General features: G+C 47.3%; 1 protein-coding gene across 1 annotated transcript in view; it reads left to right on the forward strand.

Annotated features, from left to right (window-relative positions):
- Positions 1-13,236, forward strand: part of acer2 (alkaline ceramidase 2) — a 104,410-nt gene that overhangs the window by 40,812 nt on the left and 50,362 nt on the right. Inside the window, exon 4 of the mRNA XM_070856712.1 lies at positions 7,121-7,258. Coding sequence (XP_070712813.1) covers positions 7,121-7,258 — 138 coding nt within the window. The remainder of the gene's footprint in view (positions 1-7,120; positions 7,259-13,236) is intronic.

Genomic DNA, 13,236 nt, shown 5'->3' on the forward strand with positions numbered 1-13,236 from the left:
TACTGGCCTGGCGTCCGGGTTTATGTGAATCACTACATTGGTCCCCATGAAAGTGCCAATGCCGGGTTGAAATAGTGAGTCAAATTGGTCCAGGACCTGTGAGCATGATATTCGCTCCACAGAAGAAATTGCATTGACATCACCCCATTTCCAGTTCATGACAGCAAGCCAACTCCTCCCCAGCAGTGCGAGACCTACCCCCGGGACAATCCAGAGTGGCAACCTGTTCTCCGAATCTTTGTGGGTCACGACTATCATGGCGCTGCCTAGCACCGGAATGATCTCCTTTGTATATATCCGTAGCTGTGCATCAATTGGCAATAATTTTGGCCTCTTGGCCTTGGACGCCCACAACTTGTCGAACTGTTTGATACTCATCAGGGACTGGCTGGCCCCTGTGTCTAGCTCCATTGATACTGGGATGCCACTGAGGAGCACTTTCATCATTATCGGTGGCGTCCTGGTGTATGAACTGTATATGTGCTCCACATGAACTCGCTGAACTTCAGCTTCCAGCGATTTCCCCAGTATCCATTTGGCCTCGTAGGGCTTACATCGTCCCTGTCCTCCTCATACATCAACCTGATTGCAGGCTTCCTGCACATACGCGCCAAGTGACCGCTGACATTGCAGTTTCTGCAGGTATATTGCTGATACCTGCAAACTCTGGCTGTGTGTTTGCCTTCACACCTCCAACATGAGCCGTTGTTGGAAACAAAAGGTCCATTAACGGTCGATCGTCTCTGACTGTCTCTGTAACTGTCCTTAAGCGCACCATTGACAGGTGTTGATGGCCCCATTACTGGCCGCATTGTCCCTTGCAATGGCATGAATTGCCGTTCAGCTAGCCATTGTCTCTGTTGAATTCCCCCTTTGGGTTCGACTACATGCTCGGGCATGTCCGATTGTCCCTGTCTGCCTGGAGAACTGTGTGCCGCGCTAACAATGTTGACTCCCTGTCCATTTGCTGCATTTAAACCAAGATTTTTGTCAAACATCATTCTGGTCTGTTCCTCCCCTGAGATAAATGTCTGGGCCATCAAAGCCGCCGTTTCCAGGGTCAAGTCTTTGGTCTCAATCAGTTTCCTGAAAACCCCAGCGTGCCCGATGGCCTCAATAAAAAAGTCTTGCAGCATCGCCGCTCTGCATGCATCTGGGAACTTACATAGGCTCGCCAGTCGCCGGAGGTCTGCCACGAAGTCTGGAACGCTTTGTCCTTCTCGCCGCCGGTGCGTGTAAAACCGGTGTCTCGCCATGTGCATGGTGCTCGCTGGTTTAAAGTGTTCCCCGATCAACTTACTGAGCTCTTCAAAAGTCTTGTCCGCCGGCTTCTCTGGTGCTAGAAAGTCCTTCATCAGGGAGTACATCCTGGATCCACAAACCGTCAGGCGATGAGCCCTGCATTTGTCGGCCGAATCCTGTCCCAGCCATTCCTTAGTGACGAAACTTTGCTGTAGTCTCTCAATAAAATCATCCCAATCATCACCAACACAGTACCTCACATCTGTGCTGCTAGTGGCCATGCTCACGTGGTTTAAATCCCAGTTTCTTGTCGCCAATAATGTGTCCTTACTATACAATACAAATGCACACGAGGCCCATACTTGAGAGAAGGTCACTATGTGACCAGTAACCTTTATTTGCCAGCACTGAAGTGATGAAGGTGGGTGGAGCTTCCCCTTTTATACCTGAAAGTCCAGGTTAGGAGTGTCTCCCACAAGTTCACCACCTAGAGGTCAATGTTTTCATGGTGTATAACTTAGGTCAGTTTATGCATGGGTTACAATGACAGTTAAATACATGACAACTTGTATTAATTTTTTTGGAGTAAGTTGTTGTTTCTGGCATATGTTTAAAAATGCCATTTTCCCCCCAAAGTTTGCTCCAGAGTAAGTCAGTTAGGACCAATTCTTTTTAGGTTAGCTTTTTTTCAAAAGGGGGTGTTCCCAGACACTTACGCTAGTTTTGGCCATTTATGCCACTTTGGCCAGCAAAAACTTACTCCAAATCCACTTTGGTAAGTGTATGTGGCCAGCTCTGAAAAACCTTGCAGGCGGTAAAGAAAAAGCAGCGCATTCGGCAGACATTAGGGCAGGGATAGGGGAGGGAAGGGAACTGGAAAGGACCTCAACAACCAAGCACCAAACATTGCAAGGAAAAGCTCAAACAATTAAAATACTAATAAAAATAAAGTAAATCCTAACGGAGCAACATAAGAACATAAGAACATAAGAACATAAGAATTAGGAACAGGAGTAGGCCATCTAGCCCCTCGAGCCTGCTCCGCCATTCAATAAGATCATGGATGATCTGGCCGTGGACTCAGCTCCACTTACCCGCCCGCTCCCCATAACCCTTAATTCCCTTGTTGGTTAAAAATCTATCTATCTATGATCTGAATACATTCAATGAGCTAGTCTCAACTGCTTCCTTGGGCAGAGAATTCCACAGATTCTCAACCCTCTGGGAGAAGAAATTCCTTCTCAACTCGGTTTTAAATTGGCTCCCCCATATTTTGAGGCTGTACCCCCTAGTTCTAGTCTCCCTGACCAGTGGAAACAACCTCTCTGCCTCTTTCTTGTCTATCCCTTTCATTATTTTAAATGTTTCTATAAGATCATCCCTCATCCTTCTGAACTCCAACGAGTAAAGACCCAGTCTACTCAATCTATCATCATAAGGTAATCCTCTCATCTCTGAAATCAGCCTAGTGAATCGTCTCTGTATCCCCTCCAAAGCTAGTATATCCTTCCTTAAGTAAGGTGACCAAAACTGCAGTACTCCAGGTGCAGCCTCACCAATACCCTACACAGTTGCAGAAGGACCTCCCTGCTTTTGTACGCCATCCCTCTCGCAATGAAGGCTGCGATGTCACAGCGGGGGCGGGGGGGGTGGGGGGACGAGTGGTGTAGTCAGAGAGAGAGAGAGAGATGCTGGTATACAAAACACTCTTTCCCCTCTCACCCCCCAAAACACTCTTTCTTCCCCCCCAAAACTCTCCTCCTCTCTCCCCCCCATACACTCTGTCTCTCCCCACCAAAAAAAACTCTCCTCCTGCCCCCCCCACCCCCCGCCAATCAAAACTCTAAAGCACAACTAATAAATACAAAATAAAACCGACGTCCGACCTCGCCCGGGAACTCAGTGGGCCGGCCGGCCGGTGCGGGAGGCGGCGAGATCAGGGTGTCCCTTCGGCCGGGGATAGGGGCTGCGAGCATCGGGTCCTGCTCACAGCCTGCAGGACACACTGGGAGGGCAGGAGCATGCGCGCAGAGTCCACTGCGCATGTGTGCAAGAGCCGGCACTGTTTTCGGCGCTGGCCTGTTGCTCCACCTCCCACTTCACAATGCACGCCACGCCAGGACTCCGGGGACTCCGAAGAGGGGCCAGGATTGGGCCCCTTTTTTCCGGTGCCCTTTCAAGCATGCAAGATCGGCGCACTTAAGGTAAGTGCGCTGGAAAAAGGTTGGGCAGAGTTGGGCCCATAGTAATTAAATGCAAACAAAACATTTGCATAAACTAAAATTGTTTTCATTTATAATTCATCATACAGCTTTTAGAAATTGTTTCAAAATAAGATGGTATGTTATTCACAATGTAACTGCTTGTTAATCAAATAATCTATAATATGCAGTGAATTGTTTTGCTTTTCTTATTTCAACTTTTTATTCTGGGTGAAAAACGCTGATGAGAAAATATATTTTTAAATTTCCATTTTGTCTTGCCAATTTTCTTCCTTCCTCATCTGAAGACATCAAATGCTTTCTGGGCTAGTTTTCCATGGCCAGATTATTCTCTGGTATCTCAATTAAGCTAGCAGAGGTTGCTGGGTAGTGATCAGAAGATAGGAACCCTGGCCAATTTTCTCCCCAATCCAGGAACACTGAGACTAGTTGTAGAACACTAAACTGCCTGGAATCAGCTTCCTGGTTTGTACAGTTTATCTGTTCACTGGATAAACTCACTGAAGCTACAGGGAGTCCAGTTTTAATTTCAAATACAATGAAATTATTTCACTGGAGAAAATACTAAGTATAGTTTTAGAGACAAACTGAATCAATGTAACATCTGATTTGAGTATGGGTCAAGTGTGTCATTTCAAGAATGTCTGTAGGAACTGAATTGGGATCAATATAAATTCTTAGGCCACGAAAGTTGGAGGTCTAGCGCCGGCTGTTAAGGTTGGATTTTATGAAAATATGGCAGCCACCGCCGGTCCCGCCGGGTCCCACCGGAAGCAGGCGGCCGCCATTTTCTCATTTTGGGGAGGCAGGTAGCTCCGCCGTTGCCAGTGCATGCTCCATATATTTAGATGAGGCAGTTTGTGACGTCAGTGAGTTTGCAACACTGATTTGATGCACGATCTGCCATTTTGGATGTTGACGTTCCATTTAATGCCCTTTCCTAATAACAACCAGCTGACTAAGCGTTCAGCGGCAGGAAGGATCCCAGAACAGCGCTATTTCAAGGGGTTATCAATAACTTGCAGCTGACTTGCATTTTCAGTTCTACTAGCTCTGTCTAAGTGTGTGTGTTTGGAGCTTTCTGAAGTTGCTTAAAGTTGCTGAAGTGACAGGGAATGTTGCTGCAAGTGGAGAGACACCTTGGGACTGAAATTGTCTCTCCTTAAAGCCTGTTACCACCGCAAATCGGCGGCCACCTACACCACCTCGGCATAGCCGCCAGCAGTCTGGGCTGGCTGGATGGCAGGCAGCAGCAAGGGCACTTGCAGAGTGGCAGTGATGGGAGTAGGAATGCTGTCATCCTGAAGGAGTTCTTCCTCCACGGAGCCACTGCCACTCCCCTGGAGTGGCGCTTCAGCTTTCCTAGCCATCTGTTGGAGCACAGATTGCTGGACTGCTGTGCCATCCTGGAAGCCCCTTTTGACACTCATAAACCCAGCCACGATTGCAGCCGTCTGAGCTTCCACTCCAGCACTGAGACGTTGGGTCACCTCCCCCTGTGCTGCAATGGAAACTGCAAGATCGCCCATCACACTCAGTATCATCTTTGGGTCCACAAGGTCTCTCATGGAATTGCCCATCATTTCTATCTTCATAATCATGGGCAGAAAACTGCACAAAACCCCCTGCAATGTTGGAGCTGGACTCCTCCGTGCTCCTTGTCACTGATAAGAGGCTCTCTGCCAGGCTTGCCATTGCATTCTAGCATTCTGTGTGCATGGCCATCACCCTTCTTCTGAAGGCCTTCCCATCGTGATCATCATCTGGGTCCTGTGGAGCAGAACTCTTGCGCGAACTCGCCCTGCGGGGAGCTGGCATCCGGGCTACCCTTTCCCCCTGGCCTGACTGCAGCCCACTCATGCCCAGTGACTCTCCTTATGCAGATCCTGCCTTGATACTGCCCTCTAAAGTCCACACGGTGCCATTTCCTGAGCTGGTGTCTGCGAGTGTCAGATGCAATGATGGTGTGTCTTCTTCCTCTCCTCCATCATTCTCCTCCACAACTTCAGGGACAGGCTGGCCAGGTTGCAGTCTGAAAACAGAAAGGCACAAGGGTCGGGTTGTGGTGAGGGGAGTGGAAACACCATCAGCAGCTTATAACTGAGCAGAGATTGTGCGATGAGGAGGAAGTGAGATGTGAGAAGAAGGATTAGAAATTTGCATACTGTCATCATCAGCAATGCTTTCCACTTTTCCACTCACCACAGACTCTGCCACAGCCCCTCCAATGATGTCCAGCACTGCTTTCTCCAGCTCCATGTTCTCAAGTCTTGTTTGGCTGCCTCCCGTCTGCAGCTACTCGCTCCAGTTGTGTGCCACCTTTTCCTGCAAGAGAAAGGGACGTGTGTCAGTGAATGTGGTGCAATATATTTGGGTGATGTGCCTGCCATGGTTGAATAGCTGGCAATGCATGCAAGGTGCAAGATGTGGGTGTGAGGATGAAATGAAGCTGTGATTGTGATTAGGAGTGGTGATAGCTAGAGGTTGTTGGTAGGTGAGTGATGGAGATGTGGTGCATTGATCAGTGTGTGAGGCTTCTGTTGTAGATGGTGGGATATGGCATTTGCTGATGCATTCACTCACCTTGATCCGCCGTGTGAGATCATTAAACATTTTCTGGCACTTGTTCCAGGTCCTGGGGCCAACAGTCACCACAGTGACAGATTGAGTGATCTCCTCCCAGTTTCTTCTTGTGGTCAACCTTGAAGGCCTCTTGCCCCTATGCGGGTATAGGATGTCCCGACATTGTTGGACCCCCAGAGGACCAAGGCCTCAAGTGCTGCATCAGAAAATCATTTCACTCTTTTTCTCGGCTTTTGGGCCATGGCTTCCTTTCACCTGACAATGAGATTTTCTGCAACAAAGCAGCGGAGAGATCCTCGGCCAAACTTTATTGGCCAGTAGACTGCACCCGATATTGGCCCCGCTGTTGAGTGTTAAGCCAATCAGCATCGCGTTTAGTGCTGAGATCAGTGCTGCAATCATGTAAATGAGCAGGCAGCATGAATTTTGGTGCTGCCTGGACTACTTAGAACGGGCACAGGCAAATAGCACTGGGCGATGACCCTGCCCATCTTCAGGCCTTATCTAATTTCTAGGCCATAGTGTTGGTGCCTAAAGGGATTTATATTTTTATCCAGTTCCTCTGTGTAGTTTCCAGTTCTAGAACCTGGACAAAAGGCATGTTCCATGTATATACTTGTATCAAAATCTCTGAACACATGATTTGGCTCCGATGTTCCCAGAACTACGTTTGCTTTCAGTTTACATCATACCACATTTCATATATTTGGAAATGGTGTTCTTTAACCTTACATGAGCATTTGCGTGTATCTGTTTATATTTGTTTATAATATTTGAATACATCTATTCTCACTCCTCATAAGCTCTGCATAGGACTCTTTTTTATTATTGTGGGCCAATAATATCTGAGTAATGGTGAGGGCTACAGGGCAAAATTATACAAGGCAGCCTTGTGTCACTGGCAAATATTTGTGGTCAGGCAGTCAGAACATAATAATAAAACTAGTCATGTTATCAAGAATCCAGTGGCAAAGAATAAACAGGGTAATGGCGAGAGGGAGATATCTGTGACTAGACTGAGTTTACTCTCAAGTGGAGAAGAGCCCGTTTTTAATAGCTGGTTCTTGTCCTAGGTGCCGATTTAAGGCTGCTGTTGGCATTTTATCTGGTGTCGCCACGTGTCTTGCATTTGTGAAGCCAGCAATCAATAATATTTCACTGATGACATTGGGAATCCCCTGTACAGCTCTGCTTATTGCTGAATTGAAAAGGTAAGTCATTACCAACAGCCGCCTCCAAATAATACTGTCCTCTTCACAGTAAGTGATACCCTTTTACTTTGACATAAATTTATTGAAATGGTTCATATATTTGTAAGTTCTTATCTTTGTATCTAACCTATATTTACAGGCGAGAAATGTTATTTTTCCCACCAGTGACATTAATTCCATAATCATATATGTGACCTCAATCATGTGGAAGCCAATGAGATTCTACATGTCCCTGTTGATAGATTCACTAAGAAAAGAGTCACCAGGCAGTCATGCATCCTTGATTATTAAACATGTGATTGCACAATCTCACAACTTCCAAATTTTCAGTGAGATTTATGAGAATTTGTGGATCAGGAGCTACTTGAGAATACATGCCAGGAATTTCCTTGAAAGGTGAGCCGCCATAGTTTTGGCAGAAACCTTGTTTATGTGGTATTTCTGGGATGTCAGCTGAAGTTATGGTGGTCGATTGGGAGAATCCACAGGGAAATTCTCAACACAGTGTTTATGTTCTGTAAAGTCACCTTTCCATATATAACTTTTAATCTCATGCCTGATGTAAAATTAAGCTTTGTTGCATATGATCAGGGTTGATAACTGCAAGTTAATACCTAAATAAATCCCATTTGTGTCCTATGTACCTGATCTCATGGTTGAGTGCATTGGTATATTAAAATACCAACAAGAAAGTAGGACCTGAGAATATAAATGGAAATCAGTAATAAATAAATACAACAGGTATCAAGAACAGCTTTTTTTTTTAGCATAGAATGATAAATATTTTGAATAATCTAACGAGCAAGGAAATAGGGCAAAAACATTAGGATTATATAGGAATACAATTGCTTGCCATAATGGAAGCAGTAATCTCCTAGAATGATGAGCCTTGATGGTTCACTAGGTTGAGTCCAGAGATGAGGGGGTTGACTTATGAAGATAGGGTGAGTAAGTTGGGCCTCTACTCATTGGAATTCAGAAGAATGAGAGGTGATCTTATTGAAACATACAAGATAATGAGGGGGCTTGACAAGGTGTATGCACAGAGGATGTTTCCACTCATAGGGGAAACTAAAACTAGGAGACATAGTCTTTGAATAAGGGGCCGCCCATTTAAATCTGAGATGAGGATGAATTTCTTCTCTCAGAGGGTTGTAAATCTATGGAATTCTCTGCCCCTGTGGAGGCTGGGTCATTGAATATATTTAAGGCGGAGATAGACAGATTTTTGAGCGATAAGGGAGTAAAGGGTTATGGGGAGTGGACAGGGAAGTGGAGCTGAGTCCATGATCAGATCAGCTATGATCTTATTGAATGGCCAAGCAGGCTCGAGGGGCCAAATGGCCTACTCCTGCTCCTATTTCTTATGTTCTTATGTTCTTATGTTCTTCTGGACAGAATGGCCTTTTCTTATCTCAATAAATAGTCACATAGTTGAATTCTTAAGGCTGGATTTTTATTGAGAGGTGGAGAGGGAGAACGGGTGCTGGATTGAGGTCGGGAAATACAGAAGAACGTGTTTCCCTAAGGCCTTGCCGAATATAATAGCAGGACCTGATTAACATTTTTTCTGTCTGTTTCCGGGCCGTAGCCAGCCAGATTGAGAAGCTGGTGGGCGGGTAGGTCTTCGACACCAGGCCGCAGCTGGGGAGTGGAGAGGAGGGAGGGAGGGATCAGAAGCCGGAGAGATTGGAGGCTGGAGAGATTGGATGCTGTGGGGTAGGTGTGGGGGGGGGGGATGGGGGAAATGCAAAATAAATAAATAAATAAAGACTTGCATCTACATAGCGCCTTTCACAACTAGTGGACGTCTCAAAGCTCTTTACAGCCAATTAAGTACTTTTGGAGTGTAGTCATTGTTGTAATGTAGGAAATGTAGCAGCCAAATTGCGCACAGCAAGCTCCCACAAACAGCAATGTGATAATGACCAGATAATCTGTCTCAGTGATGTTGATTGAGGGATAAATATTGGTTAGGACAACGGGGATAACTCCCCTGCTCTTCTTTGAAATAGTGCCTTGTGATCTTTTACGTCCACCCAGAGGGCAGACGAGGCCTCGGTTTAATGTCTCATCCAAAAGACTCTCTTAGTGCTGCACTGGAGTGTCAGCCTAGATTTTTGTGCTCATGTCTCTGGCTCAACTCTCTGATTCAGAGGTGAGATAGACTTTGTGGTGAAGGATGAGGGGGGTGATCAGGGGCCTTTTGGGGGAGATCAGAGGCCTCGTGGGGGAGGTCGGTGGGGGGGAGATAGGAAGGGTAGAGAGGTGTCCTATCGTGGGGGGGGGGGTGGTGGTTGGTGAAGTAGGTAAGCTGGATCCACCAGGTAAGTGGAAAGGCACTTACATCCTGGATCCAGCAATCCTTGACTCCCTTTAGTCACTGGGTTTTATTCTTGTGGAGGGAGTGAGAGCTTGCAGGGAGATCCTCTTCCCTTCTGATGGGTGCAAGAGACCTCCCAGCAAACCAAACGAACCTGGCTGGAGATCGCTGAGGAGGTCAACACCAGAGGATGTGGTCAGGAGGACTTGGATGCAGTGCTCGAAATGCTTCAATTATCTCATTAGATCTGGAAAGGTGAGTGCAAAGCCACACTCAACTTCATCCTGCTGTGCCTGTCATCACATCCCCATCACTCTGCCTTCCCAAGCCTATTCCTGCACATCATTAATCACACCAATTTAGCTTGCATACTCACCCATCCCTCTCTCTCTATCTACATTATCACATCCCCATCTGACTAACCACCCCTCACACTCACCCTCATCCTCATCCTAATGCAATCATACCAAGTAATACCACACAAGGAGGCCATTTGACATTGGTATCCCACTCCCTCATAGTCACCTCTACAGATGTAACTCATCCATTCCTAACACTTATTCCATCACTCTCGCTCAAGCATCTCTTCTTACCCTCCTTGCAGGAGAAGAGAGCTCACAATAAGAGGGAGAGGGTGAGAACCAGAGGTGGCCCTCCATCATTGGCCACATTAACTGCAGTAGAGGAGGTCGCCCTGGAGGTCTCAGAAGTTGCAGAGCAGCTGGCGGTGGAAGACAGAGAGAGGGGGATATCTCAGCCACCTGGTGACAGAATTACATCTCAGAAAGCTACATGGCGTACAGCAGCCACTCATATGGTCAGCAGCCAGTGAATGTTCATCATGTGCATAATGGTAGCGTTACCCATTCTTGATATGACATTTCTAAATCATCTCTTTACTCTCCCACAGGTACATCAAGAGCCCCCCCTCCCCCCTCACTGTCCAGGAGTAATAGGAAGACGACTCTTCAGAGGAGCCACCAGCCTCTGAGGGTGCACCGATAGCAGACTCAAGTGCACCCAGCACCAGCGTAGCTACGTACACCTTGGTGGGTCCCACGCGAGATAGAGTATTGTTATCATCTGGTGTGGCACAAGTCACAAATGATCAAGAGCAGAAGGTGGAGACACGGACAGCAGGGAAGACTCCTCACCGGAGGGTGCAGGACTCCCCCAGCTCTGCTCAGCTGCATGTAGACGCTGAGCCTCGGGGCCATCCAGAAAGAGGCCGATCCTGGAGGCGCAGCAAGAAGTGCAGAGAGCTCTTGACAGGTTTTGTGACCGCGATGTCTGCAAATGTGCAGAGAATGGAGGAGTCCATCTCCAATATGAGCACCACAATGTCGTAGGCAATGGCGACTGTAGGCTCTTCCATGAAAAGGAAGGAGCAGCTAATGCGACACTCACATGAGCACATGCTATCTATGGAGAATAGATGTTAGAGGCTCATAGATCTCCTCTCTAGGAGGGATGTCAATGCAGACCTGGGTCCTCATGGCCCCACTGCTGTGCAGCAAGGTGCTCTCCAGCTCTTTGCTAGCATGGAAGTGTGGGTGGTCCATGAGAGTGATGATGGTGAGAGGGGACATGGTAGTGGAGGCTCCTCTAAAAGCTGTAACATTCTTCCCCATTGCATCCCTCAGTCAGAGCCCCACATGCCTCCTGGGATCATGATGGCTGAGTCTGCCCCTGCACAGTCGCAGGAGGAGCAGACTTTGGCGGGGCCATCGCAGGCTCCAAAACCCAGAGGACATCTGCCAAAATTGTCTACAGTCGCAGCAGGGAAGTGAGCAGCCTGCCTCTATCTCTGTTGAAGCCACAGGGGCTGCATCTTGTAGAAGTATGTGTAAGAGAAAGAAGCACAAGGGTAAACATTTGTGTTTTAATAACTGTTTGTGTTAAGCTTCCATTAGTATGCAGGTACAGCAAGTGACCAGGAAGCCAATGGAATCATGGCCTTTATTGCAAAGGGGATGGAATATAAAAGCAGGGAAGTCTTGCTACAGTTGTACAGAGTATTGGTGAGGCCACACCTGGAATACTGTGTGCAGTTTTGGTTTCCATATTTACGAAAGGATATACTTGCTTTGGAGGCAGTTCAGAGAAGGTTCACTAGGTTGATTCCAGAGATGAGGGGTTGACTTATGAGGAAAGGTTGAGTAGGTTGAGCCTCTACTCATTGGAATTCAGAAGAATGAAAGATGATCTTATCGAAATGTATAAAATTATGAGGGGGCTTGACAAGGTGGATGCAGAGAGGGTGTTTCCACTGATAGGCGAGACTAGAACTAGAGGGCATGATCTTAGAATAAGGGGCCGCCCATTTAAAACAGATGAGGAGAAATTTTTTCTCTCATAGAGGGTTGTGGATCTGTGGAATTCGCTGCCTTAGAGAGCTGTGGAAGCTGGGACATTGAATAAATTTAAGACAGAAATAGACAGTTTCTTAAACAATGGGAATAAGGGGTTATGGAGCGTGGGCAGGGAAGTGGACCTGAGTCCATGATCGGATTAGCCATGATCGTATTAAATGGCGGAGCAGGCTCGATGGGCCGTAAGGCCTACTCCTGCTCCTAGTTCTTATGTTCTTATGTTCTTATGTTACTCTTATGTCACAGATAAAACTATTTATCTTCAAAACTTTCCGGTCATGGTCAATTTTGTCTGCAACTTTGGAAGTGGCTTAGTGAGTTGGAGTGAATGGTGAGACATAACGTTACCTCCAGAAATGGTGGTCAGTGTGAAAGGAATGCCTTGGTCATTGCAATGATGCTGTATGGTGTTGCTGTGGGGTGGTGGGAACCTGCTGCAGCATATGGAAACCATATGGAAACCATGTGGGTCTAATGCCTGAGGTTAAGTAATTATGGCCATGACGAGCCCATCCCTGGCCACCTGGGCAGCAATGTACTTGGGTGCTGGTGGGATCTGGACCACAAGTTCTCCTCTTTGTCTTCTAGCTGATGCTCCTCCTCTGAAGGAGAAGTTGTGCGCTCAGAACCTTGCTTCTCATGCAGCGTTAATCCTCACCGCTGCGCTATGTTGTGCAGCATGCAGGGAATGACAGTGATTCTGGAGACCCTGGCTGGTGTGCATTGAAGGGCTCCTCCAGATCTGTCAAGGCACCTGAAGCGCATTTTCAGCATGCTTATTGTTTGCTCTATGACACATTTGGTGGAAATGTGGCTTTCATTGTATCTCTCCTTGGCCTCAGTACTTGGCCTCCTCAAGGGTGTCATGAGCCACGTGTTCAGTGATTAGCCTTTGTCTCCAAGCAGCCAGCCGGAAAGTCTGTTTGGAGGTGCAAAGAGAGGCTGGATTGGCAAAGGACGAAAGAGCCATGGCAGCTGCCAGGGAATTTGGCACACACATGCATGATGATCTTCCTATGGTTGCAGATGAGCTGCACAGTGAGGGAATGGAAGCCCTTGCAGTTGGCAAAGACTCCTGGGTGATGATGGGGTGCCCATGTGTGCAGTCGATGATCCTGGATCCGTGGGAAGCCAGCCAGAATGGCACAGTCGAGCGCCTGCTCAACAACACTGGCGTCATCAGTGACAAAGTTGATATAATTGGCTGACTTGTCAAACAGGTGACCTGTATGATGCACCTGTGGGTGCCGACTGTGAGGTGCCGCAAATGTCTGCTGCAGATC

The sequence above is a fragment of the Pristiophorus japonicus genome, chromosome 1, assembly GCF_044704955.1.
Source record: "Pristiophorus japonicus isolate sPriJap1 chromosome 1, sPriJap1.hap1, whole genome shotgun sequence".
In the NCBI taxonomy this organism is placed as follows: domain Eukaryota; kingdom Metazoa; phylum Chordata; class Chondrichthyes; family Pristiophoridae; genus Pristiophorus; species Pristiophorus japonicus.